The sequence below is a fragment of the Canis lupus genome, chromosome 4 (genome assembly GCF_048164855.1).
Source record: "Canis lupus baileyi chromosome 4, mCanLup2.hap1, whole genome shotgun sequence".
NCBI classification, from domain to species: Eukaryota; Metazoa; Chordata; class Mammalia; order Carnivora; family Canidae; genus Canis; species Canis lupus.
This window is the reverse complement of record NC_132841.1, coordinates 37385253-37405951: the sequence shown is the minus strand read 5'-3', so window position 1 is coordinate 37405951 and position 20699 is coordinate 37385253. Positions and strand designations below refer to the sequence as shown.

Genomic DNA, 20699 nt, shown 5'->3' with positions numbered 1-20699 from the left:
AGGGCCAGGGATTTTTTTCCCTAAGGTCTTTCCTTAGTGACCTAACCCCAGACTCCACAGGCTGCTGCATGCTGGAAGATGTGGAAGAAGGTAGGCGAGGGTACTGTGGCTGGCAGGGTTGCTCCATGCCAGGCGCTGGGCCAGGACTCTAAGGCAGCTGAGACCATGCCTGTCACTTGAGGAGGGTCCTTTCTCCCTTTTTCTCCATCAAATATAGATTCATGATCTCTCCCCAAGCCTGGCCCTCCTCCAGTGCTTCCTCTGTCCAAAATTCTTTGATATTCTTCCAATCAGGACGTGGGATTATGTCCCCGTCTTTGAATGTGGGCCTTGGGACACTAATTGAATACAACGGACATGACGCTGTGCCAGGTTTGGAGCCTAGGCCTTAAGAAACTGGCAGCTTCTGCTTCCCGTCTCTTGGGATGCCGCTTCTGGGAACCTCGCCACCATGCTGTGAGGAAGCCAAGTGGCCACATGGAGAGGTACATAGAGCTGTCCCAGCCAACACTCCCAGCTGAGGTTCCAGCTGACAGCTGGCATCCACTGCCCCACTGAGTGAGCAGATGACTCTAGCCCCAGCCTGTAAGCTACTCCAACTGACAGCACTTTGGAGCAGAGGTGACCTGTTCCTATTGAGCATGACCTGAATTGTAGATCTGTGAGCAAAATGGATGATCGCTGCTGTTTTAAGCCACTAAGTTTGGGGTGGTTTTTTATGGAGCAACAGGTAGCTGGAACATTGTGCCCCATCTCTCCAGAGCCTATCCATCACCAAACATGAGGGAATCTTCCTTCTAAACACCTCTGAAATCCATTATGTTCTCTCCATCTTCCATCTCCAGATCTGTCACCTGGACAACTACATTAGCAACCTACTAGAACTCCTCCCACTCACTCTTGCTACCACAGAGTCTGTTTCCTACACAGCAGCCCAAAGAACTTGCTGGAAAACCCAACTGATTACCTCCCCAGTCCATCTGTATTCACTTGAAGCACTCAGTGGCTCTCCATTTTTCCTAAGATCAGGACTTACTATCCTTTCCTCCTTAGGGCATCAGCTACTCTAGTCTTCCTTTTTTCCCTCTAGTGTCCCATGTCCCCTCTGCCCCTCGGCCTTTACACATGCTGCTCCCAGTCCCTGAGATGCCTTTCTCTACCACCTAGTTAACTCTTATTCATGCTTTAGGGGTCAGATCAAACATCACCTCATCCAGGAACTCCCTGGTTGTTCTCAAAATGGGGTTCTTGACCAGCAGCCTCAGGGAGCTTTTTAGAAATGCCAATTCTCAGGCCCAAGCCCAGGGCTAAGGAATCAAATTCTGTGGGGGGGGGGGGGGGGCAGGACCCAGCAGCCTGTTTAACAAGCGCTGCAGATGATTCTGATCCATGCACTTGAGAATTGCCACTCTAAAGCCCTAGCTCAGGTCATAGCAGTTATCTTTCCCCACCTGTGAATTCCTTTCCTTCAGAAGTCTGCATTTGTGTTACACAGGTCTTTGTAAGAGTACCTGCTGTCTGGCTCCCCTGGTAGAGCAGAGCTCGGGGGCCACTCACAGCACCTACCCCCATGCCTGGTATGTACCTGGAGCTTAGGGAATGTGGGTTTGGACAGATAGCGACTCTCAGCCCCAGGTGGTCAAGGGCTTCCCTAGGTGTGGAGGGAAGAGATTGGACCCTCTATAGATCTCAGATCGTAAATGTGGTCAAGGGGAGGTTGAGAAGAGGCCTCAACTCTTGCAGGAAAGGATGCTGCTGAGAAGGCAGGGGAAAGGGTAGCCAGAGCCAGAGCTTTTCCTTCCTCCTTCCCTCTCCTATCTTTTCCCATCCCTCCTGCACCCTGGGGTAGCTCTCAGCTGATTCGTATTGACTACCACACCAGGCCCTGTTTTGTGGACTTTATGTATTTTATATCATTTAATACAATAAATGTCTGAGTTGTATCATTAACATTCCTATTTTACAGATAAGGAAACTGAGACTCTGAGGTTCAGGTACTTGGCCGAGGCCAGGGCAGGGAGGATTTGAACCCAGGCTCTAAAACTGTGGCACTTTCTCCCCAACACTTCACTCCCATCAATGCTGGGTGGAGAAAAGATAAGCCAGGCAGTAAGAAGCAGGAATGCAGTGGGCCAGCAGGGACACATGGCACCTCATTTGCCCTTCCAAAGGTCAGCCTCAGCCACAGTGGATTGTGGACCTATGAGGTAGAGGCCCTAGGGTTGTGGGCCTTCCCAAATTTTCAAGAGCACCAAACATGTAGATATCTAACATATAATCTCCCTGTTTCTAAATGATTATGTACCTAAAAAAAGAAACTCAGATGCTTCCAGAGACTAGATAAGGGCCGGTGTCACTACAGTGGTAGCCAAATGGGTGTGTGAATGGACACTCGAATGCACATATGAGGTCTCTGACCTGGCTATGGACGCTGGCTACGTCAGAGTCCTTGCTTCTGCCAATGCTGGGATGATCCGCTTTAAATTCTAGGCCCATCCCCCATAAGATGTGATTGCACTCAGGGCAGATCTCTAATATCGGCCTTTACCTTTTGGGGGCCCAGCCACCACATGGCCAGCACCACGGGGGTGGCGGCAGGGTTTGCCTGATCTCAGCTGTCCCCTCCTACCTGCCTGCCTGCAGAAGGTGCTCACTAAATGTTTGCTATGGAATGCACAGTGCAAGTTCTTCTTTCTTTCTTTCTTTCTTTCTTTCTTTCTTTCTTTCTTTCTTTCTTTCTTTCTTTCTTTCTTTCTTTCTTTCTTTCTTCTTTCTTTCTTCCTTTCCTTTCTTTCCTTTCTTTCTTTTCTTTCTTTTTCCTCCCCTCCCCTCCCCTCCCCTCCCCTCCCCTCCCCTCCCCTCCCCTCCCCTCCTCTCCTCTCCTCTCCTCTCCTCTCCTCTCCTCTCCTCTCCTTTTCCATGCTGGCTCCTCCCTATCCCGTGCTCTGGGGCGGTGGGGAGGCGGGAGAGACAGCACAACTGGGTTAAAAGCTAGCAGCTGGGGGCCAGCTGGGGCGAAGCCCAAGCTGCTACATGGCTACTGCCAGCCCTGTAAGTCTGCCCTCCTGCCCCTTGTGCAGCTGGGGACCAGGCTGGAGTGGCCGGCCTGGGGTTTGCTGCTCACCTGGCTTTCTTTCTTTGGTTAGGCCAGGGAGGCTGAGAGTGGAATCCGAAAGTGGGAGGAGAAGGAGGAAAAAAAAGATGAGAAAGAAGGGGCAGAGGGGGCTCTGAATACCCCTGGGGCCCTGCTGTCCCAGAGGGGGAAGGCCCAGGATGGGGGCCCCCCAGGGGTCAAGTTGGAGTTACATCCGCTGCTGAACAGGTAAGGCTAGTGGTGTGGCCTTGCACCTCTTGGACCCAGTTAGTTCCTTCTCCAAGAAAGGTCAGAGCTGGCCTAAGGCTTGGGCCCCACTGGTGCTTCTGGCCTTAACCTAGCTGAGATACTGGGTTAAATTTCCCCATCCTGCCTCAAACTTTCAGGATCACTGACTCCAGTCACCCTGGCCGGGGGAGTTATGCCCAAACCCCATCTCCTCAATTGTCCTTGAAGGGGCAGGACTTCCCTGCCAGCGCAGGTGCTGCTGGTGGTGAGCCTGGGAGGGCTCTCTGCTTCCTCCTGGCCTCCCCGCAACCCCCCACCCCCACCCCAGGTGGGCTCTATGGTTCTTTAAGAATGACCGCAGCCGAACCTGGCAGGACAACTTGCGTCTGGTCACCAAGTTTGACACCGTGGAAGACTTTTGGGCGTGAGTATCTGTTGCTCCCAGGGGAGGCTTGAGCCAGGGGCCTCTGAGCTGGGGATCCTTCCCAGACCACACCCCTCCAAGAAGCTGTTTCTTACACAGCTTTTCCAGCCTCCCAGCCCCCATCCCCACCCCCGGGACCTCTCAGCATTTGCTGAGGGCTGGAGTTTGGTAGGTTCTGCTTGTGGGTGGGGGTCACTGGGGTTGGAACATGGGCCCCTCTGAAACCTTCTCCGGGCCTAGGGAGAGAGCCTGGGAGGTTGGAGAAGCCAGAAGTTGACTCTGACTGCCGCTCCATGGCTTTGTGGTCCTGGGAAAGTTCTTTTTCCTCTCTGATCTGGTCACAGCCACAAAATGAGGATTAGGCTGCCTGACAGTATCCATGGGTAATCAAGGGAAGAGATCTGACAGGTGCCCTACAAACCCTAGGGGTGGCTGAGAGTCTGGGTCTCAGCTGGAGGGGTGCCTGACACCCACGCCCTGCCACCAGCAATGGGGCTCTAAAAGCCTCCCCAGGGGTTTGGATGGTCAAGGAAGACTCCCAGGACAAGGTGGGATTTGAGGGTTTGGGTAAATAGGGATGGAATTCCAGGCTGGGGGTGAGGGGGTGAGTGTGAGCAAAGCCTCAGAGGTCTGAATGTGGGCGGAACACAGTGGCATCTGGTAAGGAGTTTGGGGGGGATGGGGTAAGTAGGACCCAGGCCTTAAAAAGTCTATTTTTTCAGCCTGCGGTGGGGGTGGGGGTGTTCTCTCCAGGATGTACAGTCACATCCAGCTGGCCAGTAAGCTCTCTTCCGGCTGTGACTACGCCCTGTTCAAGGTAAGCTCAGCCTCCCCACCCCTCAGGCCCCAAGAGGGCTAACCCTCCTCAGCGGCTGCTGTGTTCCTCCCTCATGGAGTTTGGGGGTGGGGTGCCGCAGACAGCCTTTCCAATCTGAGGACATGCTACACAGAAGCTTGGACAGAGCATCAGGCTGGAGCCCTAGGATATTTAAGAGTCTCGAACGGGGAGGGAGGAGCAGAGGGAACTAGGAAGGAGCCCAGGTTTCTGGCCCGGCTCCTTAACAAGGGACCTGCATCAGAATGGCCTGAGAACACTCGGCTTCAATGTCTAGGCCCTCATTGATGTTCACATCTGGAGGTACTGATGCAGCAGGTGTGTGTGTGGGGGGGGAATGTGTGTGCTACTACCAGGGTTTAAACATCTCCCCAGGTGACTTCTGTCCGGCCTGGGATGTCTGCCCTTATACACACTAAGGTTGCCCCAGAGGCTTCCTTAATCACCCACATTTGAACTCTTGCTTCAAGGAGCTCTATTCCGCAAAGGAGACAAACCTATGTGTGTGTGTGTGTGTGTGTGTATGTATAAATATATATATATATATATGGCTACAAAAGGTGACAAGTGTGGAGGATCAGAGGCTTGCGGGGAGCTCATAGGAGGGGTTGCAGGCCGAGTGGCTGGTGGTAGAACTTGCTTGTTCAGAGGGGATGGAGGCAAGAGGGAACCTGGCCTGTGGAGGCTTATTTAGGGGCCAGAGCACGGCCTGGGAAGGTGGCTGGGCCCTCACTTCCCTTTGAACAGAGGGAGGCCATTGATTTGTCATTCCACATCTTAGGATGGCATTGAGCCCATGTGGGAAGATAGCAGGAATAAGAGGGGTGGCCGCTGGCTGGTCAGTCTCGCCAAGCAGCAGCGCCACAGTGAGCTGGACCGCCTGTGGCTAGAGACAGTGAGTGCGGATGGGGAGAGGAAAGGAGGTGAGGGGTGGGAAGGGGAGGGGCGGGGTGGGGTGGGGAGGGTCCCCACTAGAAGAGACTGAGCTGATGTAGAGTCAGTGGTCTCCCAGATAGTGGGAGCACTCCCTGTGACTCAGGTAGAGCTCTCACTATCCTCTCTTTTTGGCCCTAGCTGCTGTGTCTGATCGGGGAGAGCTTTGAGGAGCACAGCCGGGAGGTGTGTGGGGCTGTTATCAACATTCGAACCAAGGGGGACAAGATTGCCGTGTGGACGAGGGAGGCAGAGAACCAGGAGGGCGTGCTGCACATTGGGTGAGGGGGATCCCTAGCACAGAGTCTCTTCTAGGGGAGAAGGTGAATGTGTGTGCGGGTAGAGGCTTGGCCTGTGAGGGAGACCTCTGGAACTTTCTGTGTCCTCTCCCCCTACTTCCTTACCCACTTGTATGAGGGTCTGGAATCCAGATTTCAAGCTTTTTCTAGCAAGACTCTTCTTCTGCATTAAAGAGTCCTGTTTTGGGTTTCTACCTAGTAAGGATGCACAAAGAGTGATGGTGGCTGGAACCAAGATAGGAATTCTGGTCAAAGGAGGACCCAGGATCCCAGGTTATCTCCAGGACCTGCTGATGACGATCTCATTTCCTCTCCTCCTCCCCCTCCTCCAGGCGGGTCTACAAGGAGCGCCTGGGCCTCTCCACGAAGATTGTCATTGGGTACCAGGCTCATGCAGACACGGCCACCAAGAGCAACTCCCTAGCCAAGAATAAGTTTGTGGTGTGATGAGACCTTGGCACCATTATCCATTCAGCTGCCCCTGAGCCTTTCCCTGCCCTGTGTATGTGGGGGGTGGGGGGTGGGGGGTACTAGACTACAATGGTGATGTAGGGCAGGAGGAGGGGTTAGAGAATGGGGTTCTCCCATGTCTTGGAGTGAATATGAACATTCTTTAACGTGAGTTGGGGCTCAGGCCTAGGGACAGCTCTGTGGTCAGGGAGCCAGCCTGAGGGCCCAGGAAAGGTTGAGGAAAGCCCTGAGTATCTTTGTTTCATCTGAGGGTGGGTTGGGGTGAGTCACTGGGGGGAAGCAAAGCTCAACCAAAGGTGGAAAGATGACAAGAGCATCCTACATTCCAGCACTTACTCTGTGCATACCCCTAGGAAAGGGGCTGGGTGGTCTGAAGGCCATATTCTTATAGGGGGAGGGGGCCCAAGGCTGTTGACACTCTGAAAGCTGGAGCTTGAGGACAGAGTGTGGGGGTAGGGGTGGAGGTGTGGGAGGTGGGTGCTCCTCTTTGGATTACTCTACTTCAAGCCTTTATGAATTGCCTTCTCATCAGCTTTGTAGCCTTGGAGCCTACCCTGTACCTTATACCTTCCCTCAACTGGATGTGGGTCCCTGGAGCAGGCTGTACATCATAAGGGTTGCAGTCTTAGAGGCAGAACTCCATTATCTCACAGAGAGACGTGCGTCCTCTTGCCCTTTCCTCAGCTGTGCCCAGGGATGTCCGGGCCTCGCCTGCCTCATGATCATGGTGATGTGGAGGTGGGTAGGTAGATGAGGTCCTGGTCCAGGAGTGCAGGACAGTAGTGGTTAGTTCTCATAGTTCTGCTTGAGGTGGATTAACTAAAAAGGTGATGAAGGGAAGCCTGAGTGGCTCAGCAGTTAAGCATCTGCCTTCGGCTCAGGGCCTGATCTGGGAGCCCCAGGATGGAGTCCCATATCAGGCTTCCTGCATGGAGCCTGCTTCTCCTCCCTCTGCCTATGTCTCTGCCTCTCTCTCTGTGTCTCTTGTGAATAAATAAAATCTTAAAAAAAAAAAAAAGGTTAGTTTAAGCTCCTTTCTGTTCCTGTTCTAAATAAACACTTTTGAACAAAATTAGAATTATTTTTGAGAGTTCTAAAGTTAATATTTGGCCCCCCAAAACCTTAATCTCCTGTCCCCCCTTGAGGGGGTGCTCGTGTGAGACCCCACAGGGCCCAATCAGGCCCAAGCTAGTATGGGGAAAGGGGGAGGAAGAGCCAGGGACAGATTTCAATGTCAGAAGGGTTGGAGCTCAGGGATCCGGTATATGCCCTTAGCGAAACTGAAGTATCAGGGAGCAGCAGGCGCCGCGCTCACAAGACCCAGATGCCACCTGGTCTGAGTTTGAGCCAGCGTAGGTAGAGAGGAATTTCCATTGAGTGAAAAGCGCGTTTGACTCGACGACACTGTAATAAAACGGCCTGCACGTGTGTTAAAAACAGGATCTATATGGCTGTCCCCATCTGCTCATCAGAACAGCAGTTACTCTTCTCCAGGACTCGGCTCCGACAGCAAGGCTGGGGACTGGGGTGGCGCCGGTACTGGGCCTTGTAGGGTAGGAGTAACTGGGGCCGCTTCGTGCCAAAGACTTGCGGTGGTGCCACCATCATCCTTCTCAGGCAGGTCCGCAGGGCGCTGGGGAGGTCCCAGCGGCGGCGGGCGTGCGGGGCGGAGTCAGGCCTGGGGGCGGGGCTCCGGGCCGGGGGCGGGGCCGGTCTGGGGGCGGGGCCCGGAGACGCAGACTTAGGCCTGGGGGCGGGGCCCGGAGACGCAGACTTAGGCCTGGGGGCGGGGCTCCGAGCTGGGGGCGGGGCCCGGAGACGCAGACTTAGGCCTGGGGGCGGGGCTCCGAGGGGACTGAGACGGGCAGGGGCGGAGTCAGGCCTAGAGGCGGCGGGGCTCCGACGGGGCTGCGCTGGCGGGGAGCTGGGCGGTCCCTGCGGGGCGGGCGGGGCCCGAGCGGCGCTCTGTGTGGCCGCGGCCATGAAGCCGCAGCCGCCGGGCTAGGCCCCGGGCGGCTCTAGCCCAGGGCGGCCCGTGGAGGGCCGGGCCCGGCCCCGGCTCCGGTTCCCGGGCCGGCGGGCGGCTGCTCACCATGCCGGGCAAGCACCAGCACTTCCAGGAACCGGAGGTCGGCTGCTGCGGGAAATACTTCCTGTTTGGCTTCAACATTGTCTTCTGGGTGAGCGCGGGGTGGGTTCCGGGCCCCGTGCTGGGGTGGTGGGAAAGGAGGTTCAGTCCCCTACTTGGGGGGCGGGGGGGCGGACCGCTTCCTGCCTTAAGGGCTGGGACCGTCACACAACCTCCCTTCTTCCCACGCCCACTCCCAGGACCACTCCGGGGAACTACCCGGGAGGCCCGGATTGCTGGAGGCGGGTCCCAGGCGCCGCGGGGTAGGGTATGGAGGTGGAGTCTCCCGGTAGCTTCCCAGGCCCCGGCAGAAAAAGGGGAGGTGTTTCCCTGAAGGTCCCGGGGACCTGCCTCCTGTCCAGCTCCTTTGCTACTCTGGAATGCGGGGTGTGGGGTGTTCGCTGAGCTCCACCCTGTGAGTCCACAGGGATGAGTGTCTCCGTGAGGGGAAGGGCTGGATCCCCTCGTCCAGCCTTAAGCTCCAGCAAGGCGGGTGGGAGGGGGGCGGGTAGGTCAACCTGCCCCATGCAGCTTGCAGGCTGGGAGCGCCAATAGCTCTAGTCCTCTGCTAGGGGCAGGGTATCTCCCCCTATTGAGGCGTCCTGAGCTGGCCCTGGGAAACAGAATTCAACATTCCACAGCTCACAGAACCGAGGCCTCCGGGAGGTGCTGCCCCTGCCAGAGAAGGGAGCTGCTAGTGCCTCTCCTAGGGTGGCATCTGTGCCACTGGGCTCTGCCAAGTCATCTTTCTCTTCTTCCTCGCCGGTCCCATCTCTCCAAGACTGCTTGCTGCCTCTGCAGTCTCTGTTCCTGCTGTCTTCGTCGAAGTACTAGGCCCGTTCAGTTTTGTTCAACAGGACTCTGGCGCTGCTCTCTACCTATGTACTGCCCATGCAGTCATCCGTGTGTGGTGAGCCTTTTGGCTCCAGTAATGCTCAGCTCCCAAGGGTGTGGGCAATGTGTTGAGAGTACTGATGGGGATGTTTGGAGGTCTGGGTGCAGCAAGCCTACTTCTCTCTGGGCAAGTCACTTCTCTTTGGGCCTCAGCTTCCCTTCCTGGGAGGGGTGATCATGAAGCCCGCCCCTCAGGGTTGTTAGGCAGATTAAATGAATTCTGATTTGTAGTCACACAGCTACTTTGTTATTTATTATCGACATTTTATAGATGAAGGAAGAGGCACAGAGAGGTTCAGTCATTTAACCTAGAGTCACGTGGCCAGTAAGTGCAGAGCCACGGTACCTACCAGTGGGCAGTGGGTGGAGGTGAGGCAGGGCATTTGAGCAAGTCCCTGGATGCCAAGGGGGACAGGCAAGAGAAACTCAGGATTGTTCCAGGCACACCCTCTGTTGCAGGGGAGTGGGGGTAGGGAACCAGAGTGGGAAAGGCCCCAGGGCTGGGGCAGTGAGTTTTATGTTGAGAGCAGTATAAAGCAGTGAGGGCTTCAGTCCTGGATGATGGGTCTGTTCTGGCTTTTGTATGGAGGCAGATCTGTCTGCCTGCGTGGGAAGTGTGAGTGAGGAGGGGCAGAAGGCTTGGAAGTAGGGAGACCAAGGAGGAGGATTGGGGCAAAACTGAGGGAGGGGATGGGAAGTGAGGAAGGCTCCAGGGGAAGTTAGGAGGCTGAACTGGCAGGACCAGGCCACTTAGTGGGCCACAGGAGGGTTTCAGGCTTGGGTTTATGTGGCCAGGAAGAGGTGCCTATCAAACAGGCCCAGAGACTTCTGTTTGTTTTAATGGAAAGTGGACGCTGGTGTTACCCTACTGAGAAGCTACCATCAACTAATACAGTCTAGACTCCTCCAGTGGTGCCCAGCACCCTCTAGGGTCTGGCCCTGCTGCCTGTCAGTTTGTCCCTTATACCACCAAACTGGATCTTACCTCTGGGCTTCTGCCAGCCCCTCCACCTGCAATTTTCTTCTCCTCACTATACTCTCTCATCATTCAGAGCCTAGCTAAAATGTCCCCATTTTCCCTGAGGAAAGCATGCCTCCACCACCCCCAGTCACTCCCTACTGCGTCGCTTTCTTTGGTTTTCTTTAAAGGATCTGTTGGTATCTGAAATGACCTTGTTTGCTCACTGTGGATTTCCCCCACTGACATGTAAACCCCTTGAGGGCAGAGAGCCCATTTGTCCTATTTGCTGATATATTCCCAGTGCACGGAACCTAGCCTAGGACATGGAGGCGTTTGTAGCAGGCAGGTGGACCTAGCAGTCTGGTGCCAGGGAGAGGTGTGGGTGGAGGTCCGGGAGATGCCAGCATATGATGGTGTGGAAATAAGTGTAGAGGAAGAAGGGCAGAAGGCAGAAGGTGGAACCTGGTTGTGTCGGTGGCCATGTACACAGGACAGCTGTGGGAGGGAGGGTGAGAAGGGGCGGTGGGAGGAATGGTGTTCAGTAAACCATGGAGAGGTTCAGAAAGGAGAAAGTCGTGGTCAGTCGCCTGTCTAAAAGCCTTGGGTGGATCAAGTAGGATGAGGCAGGAAAAGTGATGTTTGGTTTCATATCCCAGGTCCAGTGTGGGAGGAGGGAAGGAAAGACATTTTTAGAGAAGAGTACTGCAGTAGGAGGAGCCTGGGGCCAGAGAGAGGAAGGCGTTCAAAGTGGGTGGTCATGGTGGAATGGACTGGAATGGGAGTGAGGGGGAAGAGGAGGACCTTGTGAAAGCAGGTGGGTGGGGATGGTATGAAGAACTGGGGTCATGGCCTTGTGCTGGGGCAGGAGGGGCACTCTCCCTGTGAGATGGATATCCGGGGACCTGCCCAGGCTCAGGCATATGGCCTGGACAGCCAGGGCTCTTCCCAGTAAGTAACTGAAGCAGGATGGTGGGTGGTGCTTAGAAGGTCCAGGCATAACTGTGTGCCAGATGTTTTCAAGGGCATAGCCACCGGCTCAGACTGGAGTGTCTCAACTGGATCTGGCTCACTTCAGGATCCCTTGCCATTCGGGGGTCTTTGCTTGTGAGCTTTGAAAGTAGAGAACAGAGTGGGGCAGCCATCACAGAGTGCCAGAGTAAATGGGATGGCCAGATTGGGAAGGGGCAGAAAGGAGGCCAGGAGCCTGGAACCCAGAACAGGCTTGGTGGGAGGAGAGGCTCAGGAGCACATTGTCGTGGCTGCTGCTTGGCAGGAGTGTCCCAGCCACCCTCTGCTGCAGTTCTGACTTCCCTGAAGGGCGAGGATGGGTTCCATCCTCCAGGCTGTGTTTTGCAGGGGAGGAGCACTGAAATGTGTTCTGGGGAAGTTAGGAAGGACCCTGGACCCCATTTACAGCCCATCTCCCCGCTGGCTTCCTGAAGACCCTGACTACTAGAGGCGGAGGGGCTCTACTGGGGGTGGGGAAGGATGCTGACACTCCAACCCTTAGCTCTTTGTTGGTGCCTCTGCAGGTGCTGGGAGCCCTGTTCCTGGCCATTGGCCTCTGGGCCTGGGGTGAGAAGGTAAGGTGGTGGAGTCAGGGATGGGGCTGCCGTGGGTGGAGGTGGTGGGAGGATCGGCCTGGCCACTTGACTTTGCTCCCTTGGCACAGGGCGTTCTCTCCAACATCTCAGCGCTGACTGATCTGGGAGGCCTGGACCCCGTGTGGCTGTTTATAGTGGTTGGAGGTGTCATGTCAGTGCTGGGTTTTGCTGGGTGCATCGGCGCCCTCCGGGAGAACACCTTCCTGCTCAAGTTTGTGAGTACACCCCCACTTAGATCCATTGGGGACCCCAACCTCCTCCCACTGACTTCTTGAATATAGTTAGTACTTAATAATGGGTAGTTTTATTATTATGTTATTATAGCAATAATCATCAGAATTCTGTTATCTGTATTTATAGGATCCTTTCTGTTGTGACTGAAACCTAGGGGGCCAAGCATAAAAGGGTATTTGTGGGCTCGCTAGGGAAAGCCCAAGGATATGCTGGGTGCCAGTCCATTTGGATCTAGGGGCCACCACAGTGTCACTTTGCCTGGTTTCTCTGTTTCTCTGGTCTGTCCCTCCAGTTGGCTCTATTCCCCATGGGGTGGAAAGATGCCCACAAATGGGTGGAGACTACCTTCATGCTGCCCCTCCAGGAATTCATACTGGAGGCCGAGGCTCTTTCTTCCTAAGCAGTGGAGGACCAGTCCTTGAATTGCACCTCTCTGGTTCAGAGTGACTGTCTCTGGAACAATTTCTGTGGTCCTGGGAGAGGTAGCGCTCTGACGGGTGGGCTCCTGTCACTGGCGTAGGCCCAGTCTCTATCTGGGAATGGGAAAAGAGGTGGAGATGGCTCTCTGCGTGAGCTACAGGAGGTGAAGGAGGGTGGTTTCTCAAAGAAAACAGGGTGATTACCACAGGAAGCGGAATGGATGGGGAGGTAAGAACCGGGCTGTCCTTCGCCATCATAAAACAGTACTAATGGGAGAGAAGTGGGGACTCTTGGCTCTCTTGGGGGGAAGCTTTGCCCAGTGGCACCCCCAGGCCCTGCGTCTCTGACACCTACCGTCTGTATGCCCTCACCCCAGTTCTCAGTGTTCCTTGGCCTCATCTTCTTCCTGGAGCTGGCAACAGGGATCCTGGCCTTTGTATTCAAGGACTGGATTCGAGACCAGCTCAATTTCTTCATCAACAACAACGTCAAGGCCTATCGGGATGACATTGACCTCCAGAACCTCATTGACTTTGCTCAGGAATATGTGAGTCCCGCGCCAGCCCGGGCTACCTATACGTGAGGCGCCTGCTGGGCAGATGTGTGCGAGAGCAAGTTCCCTGTGTTCTGGAATCATTCCCCCACCCACACCCCAGGGAAAAGAGCCAGAAGGCCCCCTGTCTTAGGGGAAGCCAGCTTCTGTGATCCCCGTAGGTCCCCATTGTGCCTAGTTCTGCAGGGACACAGCGTTGGGGAGCAGAGGCCAAAGCCTCCAAACCTGGCAGCAACTCAACCAGGGTTTGCAACACACCTACAGGAGGACATTTGATATAAAAATACAGATTTCTCCTAATAAACCCTGGACCCATAGTATTAGCTGGGTTACATTGCTGCCATTCCCTTTGCTAGTATAGGAGCTCTCTGTTTGCCATCGTCTCTGCCACTCTATTTTATTATACCTGTCAGCCCTTTTCTCTCATTATGTTGTTTGGCCTCCGAACATATTAGAGTTTGAGACCTCTCCCCTCCCCAGAAGCTCTGCTCTGAAACTCCTCTACCTGACTTGTGTGAAGAAGTAGTCAGTGAACAATGCAAGAGATCCCAGGCACCTCCTGCCTGCACCTCCTCCTCCGCTCACACCCACTTCTATGCCACCCACTCTGACTCTGTTCCCACTGGATCCAGAGATGAGCCAGATCTGGTCCCTGCTTTGAGGAGTTCTCAACTCAGGGCAGAAGCAGATGTATTGCCAGCAGTTAGGACATGATCTGTTTGTCATTCAACGCAGACTGGTACAGACTTATTATTGTGTGCCAGGCCCTGGGCCAGTTGCTGGGAGTTCAATGGTGAAAAAAGCTGGGACCAGTCCTCACGGGACGGCAATCTGGAGGTAGAGAGGGATGATGAGGAAGATGGACAAGTGTGTGTGTGTGTGTGTGTGTGTGCGCGCGTGTGTGTAAAAAATTAGAAATTGTGGTAAAAGCTGAAATGGGGAAGGGTGGAGAAGAGGAAGACCTTGTAGAAGAAGCAGGGTTGTGGAAAGAGGGGTGGATGTTCCCCGCAGGCGTAGCAGGTGCTGAGCAGAGCGAGAGGAGGCAGCAGAGGCCAGGCCATCACTGAGACCTATGCACACAGAGCTGTATGGCCATGCCTCCCTCCCCCGGCTCAGCCATGAGTGCCCACCTTGTGTCTGCACCCAGCTGGTCCCTGGAGGGCTGGCTTTCCTGCCACATGGGTTAAGGCCTGTGCTCCCGTCTCCCCCAGTTCATGAGCTTGCTTCACACTAGCTATTTCTGAGCCTAGGGAGGCAGCGCATGATGCTCTGGGTAGGGGTGACAGGGATCTGGGTGCTGCCAACAGCATTTTTGGAGTGTGATGGGATTGTGGTGAGGGTGACTGGATTGCCCTCCTGTTCCTGCAGAGAGGAAAAGAGAAAGTCTTCATAAAATCTTTGGGGCAAGTGTGGGGAAACCTGGCACAGACGTGGACTTAGTGGTGCCTCTCCTCACGGGGCTTGGCCTGACATCCACTTCTCTGGGCACCCCTTCCCAGTACTCCTCTGCTCCCCACAACCTGGGTGGGAGTGTAGTGCTGCCCTGATGGCTCTGGGCTTAGGTCCGGCCTTCCTGTTGGGAGAGGGTGGTGAGGAGGTGACCACCTGCCTGTCTGCCTCCAGACCCCCGCCTAACCCAGCCCTGCCCTGTCTCCTGCAGCCCAGGCCTGTCTCTCAACTGGATGGGGGCTTCTGGGGCAGGCCTGGCTCACCAGGGGCTCTCCTCTTGCCCCTCAGTGGTCTTGCTGCGGAGCCCGAGGGCCTAATGACTGGAACCTCAATATCTATTTCAACTGCACTGACTTGAACCCAAGCCGGGAGCGCTGCGGGGTGCCCTTCTCCTGCTGCGTCAGGGACCCTGCGGTGAGTGGGGCCTGGTGAGGGGGGAGCAAGGCCATTGCAGTGCACAGGCCAAGTGTGGGGGAAAATCTAGCACAGGACTTGCTGGGCTTGGCCCTGCTCTGGGGGCCTTCAAGGCAGTGGGGAGGTCATTTTACACAGGAGTCCTCCTACGAGGCTAAGGAGTTTGTGTCCCTGGGCAGCAGTGAGGCCTGCTGGGGTAGGGGCCATACCCCTTTAACAAAACCCGTCTCTGTAGTGAGCCAGCCGCCACACCTCTGGGCCACTATTCTGCAGTGGTAGGGCCTGGGGATTCTGACCCCTTTATGGCTTTCTTCAGAGCAGAAACTTCTCCCTGTGATATTCCATCCATCACAGTTTATCTGGGACATTTGAGGGCCAGGATTCTTCCCATTTGTGTAACACATGAGCAGGCAGGATTTGTAAACACGAGGCAGCTCGGGCTGGTGTTCGCAGCCGTCTGTCCTGGTGCCAGGGAAAGAGGTAGATGGGACTCAGTGAGCCTCATGTAGGAGTGGTGGCCTGTCAGAGTCCATGGTTCCATCTGCTTCCCCTGAGAACCAGAACTATTGCAGTGCTGGGTGCCTTGGGCCCCTAAGGATACCCCATCACCAAGTTGCTCATTGGCCTATTTTTCCTCAGGAAGATGTCCTCAACACCCAGTGTGGCTATGATGTCCGGCTCAGACTGGTGAGAGGGTTTGGGACAGAGTTGGGGGCACTGGGATGGGAAGAGCAGCCTTCCATAAGCTCCTCTGAAAGGCCTCAGAGATTCTGTGGGGAGGTGGTGCTGAGTCCTAGAAACCATCCAGGCACCTAGGGCTTGGTACTGCCATTCATGGGGCCAATGGACCTGTGGGCACGGACATGTGTGTGCTTGTTCATTCCAGTTCTTTGTCAAGCACCCACTGGCGCTCACACCTGGCATTGCCCTAGGCGCTAGGGATTCATGCTTCTGAGATAGGCAGACAAAGCCCTTGCTCTCAAGGAGCTCCTACTCCCGTAAAGGAAGAAAGACACGAAGCTCATGGATAAATACATATGAACAGTAATGTGACAGTTTGAACCAAGAGCTTGAAAGAAAATAAAGTAAGGGAAGTGATGAGATTGGGACTGGGTGGTCAGGCAAGGCCTTCTGAAGGAGGGGGTATCTGTTCTGAGACTCTGATGACCAGGAGCTGGTCATGATAGAGCTCTGTAGGCTCTGTGATAGAGCTCTATTTAGGCAGCACGTGCTAAGATGGCAGACCCTGGGGTGGGGATGAGCTTAGCAAACTGGACTGAGAAGAGGCCTGTGGGGGTGGGTGGGGCCAAGCCCTTTGCCTGTGTGTCCCCAGGAGCTGGAGCAACAGGGCTCCATCCACACGAAAGGCTGTGTGGGCCAGTTTGAGAAGTGGCTGCAGGAAAACCTGATCATCGTGGCTGGGGTCTTTGTGGGCATCGCTCTCCTCCAGGTACTGCCTTAGCACAGCATGCCCCCTACACCCCTGCCCTGCCAGCACATCTTCCCTCACTTTGCTTCTGTGTCTTACAGATCTTTGGTATCTGCCTGGCCCAGAATCTTGTGAGTGACATCAAGGCAGTGAAGGCCAACTGGTGAGGCTGCCACATTGGCCATGGCCACCTGCCTGGCCTACCCAGGGACCCCCTCTCCCGTGCCACTGTACCCGTGATGGGCAAGGCTGTGGGTGTTTCTGCTTAGACCTGAGCTCCCTATGGGGCTTGAGTGTGGGTGTGCTGTGTGCCCATGGAGAAATCTGTGTGCTGCTGCCTGTCCTGGAGCTATATGCAGGGAGCGGGTGTGTTTCTGTGAGTGTGCACAGGGAACCACTGTCTTGGCTGTTGTGGGTGGTGGGCTCTCCAGGGGCCTAGGAATGGCACAGCTAAGAGGGTATGTGTGGACCAGGTGGGGTGGTAGGGGGCTGCTGTGTCCCTGCTCAAGCTGGGACACACCTCTCTGTGCATGTGGCTGTTAGGGCAGGCTTGGGGCTTGCTGTTGCCTGGGACACAGCCTCATGCAGCTTCAGAGCTGTCTTCTCTACTAGCTATGACCTTGACCCTGCCAGAAGCCCCCTGTGGCCTCAGTGTCTCAGACTTGAAAATGGGTCCAAGAATTTTCTCTCCCTCGCTTGCCTCCCAGGATCAAACATGATGATGGCTACAAACTACTCAAATAAACAAAACCTTGAAAACCACTGGCTTACGCCCACCATCTCAGAGGTTCTATCAGCTGCGGGGCCTCAGCATTGCTGTCCATCTGAGGCCCCAGCCTGGACCCACCCTGCCAACATGTTTTCTTGGCCTGGATAGTGTATACATTTGAGCCAACCTTTAAAACTTGGTATATTTCACGTAGAAGTCCAGATCCAGATCCCCAGCATCTTGTGAAGAATGGCCATGTGGCCACAGGGGCTGTTCAGTGTCATCATCTCCTGGGACATGTGCTTCCCGTTCTCTGAGAACCTGGCCCGTTCTGCTCACCTAAGTGCCCTGCCTGATCCTGTAGGCTGGGAGTCGGCTTCCTCCACCTCTGCAAAGTTCTTCCTGCAAATGCTGCAAGCCTAATGTGGGCCAGGCCAAGATCCAAGCATGGGAATGTGAAGAAGGGGGAGAGGCTGGAGCCTGCCTGGAAGAGGCCATAGCCTGGGAAGAGTCTGGTCCTCCTGGGGGCTGAGATGGGTGCCAGCATACTCAGGAGAATGGTTGAGGGGTGGGATGGAGGTCAGGAAGGATTTGGGAAGGAGGTAGCTGGAAGCCTGAGCTTGGCACCCTCAAGGATAGGGGGACCCAGATTTGGGGGCTGTTGATGGTTGACTCCAAGGCTCACTTGGAATCCAGTTCAAAATCTTCAGGATGGCCTGTAGAGTTGTCTCCTGGACACCAGAGGGCGCACCAGCACAGCATTACCTGGGTCTGGTTTTTTTCCTAGGGCAACTCCACGGGGTACAGCCCTGTGCTGGGTGAGTCCACCCTGCTTGCTAGTTCTTTGGGTTTCAGGGAATTTACAAACTTCTAAAGGGGAAGACTGGCTCAGATTTGGGAAGTCTGGCTGCTGTTCTCAGATCTGCACAAAGAGGTATATGTGGAGTGAGCATTTGTGGATGAAAGGAGAGGTTTGGGCTAAGTGCACAGCAGATCTCTAACTTAGATGCCCTCAGTGCTGGGTGGGTTATAAAAATAAAGTAGGCCTTTGAGTTGTGAGGCCTCTGCAGTGCAACTTTGATTTTTCCCACTATTACTGGAGATGGGACACAGAGTCATTGCTTTGTGATAAGAAATACTTGCATGATTGAGTCTGAGTCGCTAATGGCAACTGGCCTTGAGTGACAATAAGGTGTGGTGGGGATGGTGGCAAAGCACAGATTTCCACCTGAAACTGGCAGCTGTCATTCAGCTGTAGCTAATCGCTGTAAAGCGGGAACATAGAACATAGGTAGGTCTAATGCAAGAAATGTGGAGAGGACAAAAAAGCTAGATTTTTATGTGAAGTATTCTGATTTTTAAGTTGTTGGCAACTAATAAAAAAACATTTAAAACCCTGCTAGCCAAACAAAAGAGGTAGGGGCCCCTGTGCCATCATTATCTCTATGGGACAGTCACCCATGGGGGCCCTGGCGACTCTGCCATTCAGGAATGCTAGGAGCTCCTGCAGCTGGGCAGGGTGTGGGGCAGGTGCCCAGCATCATGGCTCCCAGACACAGGCTGGGTGGTGTCCTCGGGTCTCTGAAAGATAGGCTATGGCTGGTTTCTCCATGCTACAATAAATGCAGCTCACAATATTGTGCATGTGTCCTGTGGTTTCTGATTTTAAATGCTTTCACCTTTCATTTTCCCTCCCAAACCTCACAACACCTTGTGAGGTGGAGAGTATTTTCCCAATGAGGAAATGAGTTCAGGGGGAGTTGCCCACAGCCCACAGCTGAGAGGAGGCCCCCAGATCTGACCCCTCTTGGCATCTTGCACTGCACCAACCCTGCCCTTCTGCTGAATCAAGGTGAAACATGCACACTTGAAGTGCCAACTTACGAGGGGCAGTAAGCTGTCACAGCCCAAGTGTGAGTTGAGTTGAGTACCTGCTTAGGTGTGAGGATGTAGAGAAATGGTCCTGGCTCCAGTGCTGTACTCCTGTGCAGGAGATAAAAACAGGTAGGCACATCAACATTTGTGCTAGCAATATATGCTATGAAGAAAATAAGAGTGATGGCTGGACTGTGACAGTTGGGGTGCCTAGCAGGAGGGACTCCTTGATGGGGTGGTGGGAGAGGCTGCCATCTCTGGGAAGCTCCAGGGGAACAGTGTTCTCTAGATTTGGGTTCCAGTTGCCCTAGAGGCCCTCAGCTGGGATGGGTTTGGCATGAAGGAACCTAGGGTGCTGAAGAGGTGGGAGTAGGTGAGAGGCAGAGAGAAGAGGTAGAACCAGAATATATTTGAAAATGGGATTGATGAGATGGGGGTAGATATGACTAGTAGGAGTGGTTGTGACCCTGGCTGAGGACCCAGAATTCTCCAAAGCTCATTTTTTTTTTAATTTTTTATTTATTTATGATAGTCACAGAGAGAGAGAGAGAGAGAGGCGCAGAGACAGGCAGAGGGAGAAGCAGGCTCCATGCACCGGGAGCCCGATGTGGGATTCGATCCGGGGTCTCCAGGATCGTGCCCTGGGCCAAAGGCAGGCGCCAAACCGCTGCGCCACCCAGGGATCCCCATTTCTATAGTATATATCTGTCCATCTTCCATTTACCCACTTACCCATCCACCCATGTACTCAGCCAGCCAGCCACCCATCCATCTATCTACCTACCTATCTGTCCATCTGTCTGTCCATCCATCGACTATCATCCATTCAGGTAGGCCCTGGCTAGAGGCTGAGGTTACTGAGGCAGCTCAAACTTGCCCTTGTCCTGGATCCCATAGTCTCTTGGTAGAGGCAGTTGGAACAGTTGCTAGTGGTGTATAATATGTACATGTGACAAGTACGTGGCATTTCATGCTCATTAGAGGCATTTCCTCTCCCCAAAGTGGAACCCAGAGCAGTTCTTTCCTTTGTGCTGAGGAGTCCTTACCCAGAAGGAGATCTCTCCAGATATGTAGAAAACACAGGGAAGCTTATAAGGCCACCCCTTGCCCATCCTTCTAGCTGGATCTCTGGACCTTGGGGACTGAGGTCATCCTCCCACCCTCTGTTTGGGAGGAGTGGTGCACTAGTGCACACTGGTGATGACGGAGGTGGTCATTGTCTGGCAGCCTGGGAGCCTCCCATAGTCCTGGACCTGCATTGTCTAATCAGAGGAGAGCTGCTGGCAGGCTCTGGCATCACCTTGGAGGGAGGGCGTCCCATCATCATCAGGCTACTCCAGATGGGGAACTGGAAAGGAATGTGAGATCCTGGGCTGGTGAGCCCCTGGATCTCCGGGTGAGGAGGTCAAATGGACTCCAGAGGCTGGGGTAGGGTTTCCTCTCAAAAGATGGCCAGTGAGGTTAAGGTGGTGCATTCTTTGGAGGGAACCATTCCCAGTGATCACCAGAGGGCACCAAAGCATAGCCCATGCAGGGTAGCCGAGTTGGTTGTGGACCGGGGGAGGCTGCAGGTGTGGGCATCATTGTGGGGGAGGCCCTTGGGTCTGAGCAAGTCCATGCCATGCTTCCAAAGACCTGGGGGCCCAACCTGTTGGTGCCAAATCCAGGCCTTGCCGCCCTCTGGTCTCTCTTCCAAGGACTCAGAGCCAACAAAACTGCCTGAGCCCACCCTCAGGCCCCTGCAG

At 54.6% G+C, this 20699-nt stretch overlaps 2 protein-coding genes across 6 annotated transcripts; both read left to right on the top strand.

The window, feature by feature from the left end:
- The first annotated feature begins 357 nt into the window (after nucleotides 1-357).
- EIF4E1B (eukaryotic translation initiation factor 4E family member 1B) lies at nucleotides 358-6293 on the top strand. The gene is made up of 7 exons (XM_072822831.1): nucleotides 358-372; nucleotides 3147-3322; nucleotides 3651-3746; nucleotides 4500-4563; nucleotides 5363-5476; nucleotides 5656-5795; nucleotides 6146-6293. The coding sequence occupies exons 1-7, from the start codon at nucleotides 358-360 to the stop codon at nucleotides 6258-6260; spliced, it is 720 nt and encodes a 239-aa protein (XP_072678932.1). The 3' UTR covers nucleotides 6261-6293.
- Nucleotides 6294-8244: 1951 nt separating this feature from the next.
- TSPAN17 (tetraspanin 17) lies at nucleotides 8245-18716 on the top strand. 5 transcript variants are annotated; one of them, XM_072824058.1, is made up of 9 exons: nucleotides 8248-8464; nucleotides 11800-11850; nucleotides 11940-12086; nucleotides 12902-13072; nucleotides 14816-14941; nucleotides 15581-15628; nucleotides 16275-16391; nucleotides 16472-16534; nucleotides 17110-18716. In XM_072824058.1, the coding sequence occupies exons 1-9, from the start codon at nucleotides 8378-8380 to the stop codon at nucleotides 17245-17247; spliced, it is 948 nt and encodes a 315-aa protein (XP_072680159.1). In that variant the 5' UTR covers nucleotides 8248-8377; the 3' UTR covers nucleotides 17248-18716. The 5 variants fall into 5 exon arrangements, with proteins under 5 accessions (XP_072680158.1, XP_072680159.1, XP_072680157.1 ...); XM_072824054.1 differs by having other exon boundaries at nucleotides 8249-8464; nucleotides 16472-16533; nucleotides 17078-18716; XM_072824055.1 differs by lacking the exon at nucleotides 8248-8464 and adding an exon at nucleotides 9278-9322 and having other exon boundaries at nucleotides 16472-16533; nucleotides 17078-18716.
- Nucleotides 18717-20699: the final 1983 nt, after the last annotated feature.

Excerpts from the sequence above, each read along its gene's own strand:
- EIF4E1B (XM_072822831.1), top strand. Across the intron at positions 4,564-5,362 it reads GTGACTACGCCCTGTTCAAG|GATGGCATTGAGCCCATGTG; the intron begins GTAAGCTCAGCC and ends TCCACATCTTAG. Across the intron at positions 5,796-6,145 it reads GAGGGCGTGCTGCACATTGG|GCGGGTCTACAAGGAGCGCC; the intron begins GTGAGGGGGATC and ends CCCCTCCTCCAG.
- TSPAN17 (XM_072824058.1), top strand. The coding sequence starts at position 8,378 with ATGCCGGGCAAGCACCAGCACTTCCAGGAACCGGAGGTCGGCTGCTGC. Across the intron at positions 11,851-11,939 it reads TCTGGGCCTGGGGTGAGAAG|GGCGTTCTCTCCAACATCTC; the intron begins GTAAGGTGGTGG and ends CCCTTGGCACAG. Across the intron at positions 13,073-14,815 it reads TTGACTTTGCTCAGGAATAT|TGGTCTTGCTGCGGAGCCCG; the intron begins GTGAGTCCCGCG and ends CTTGCCCCTCAG.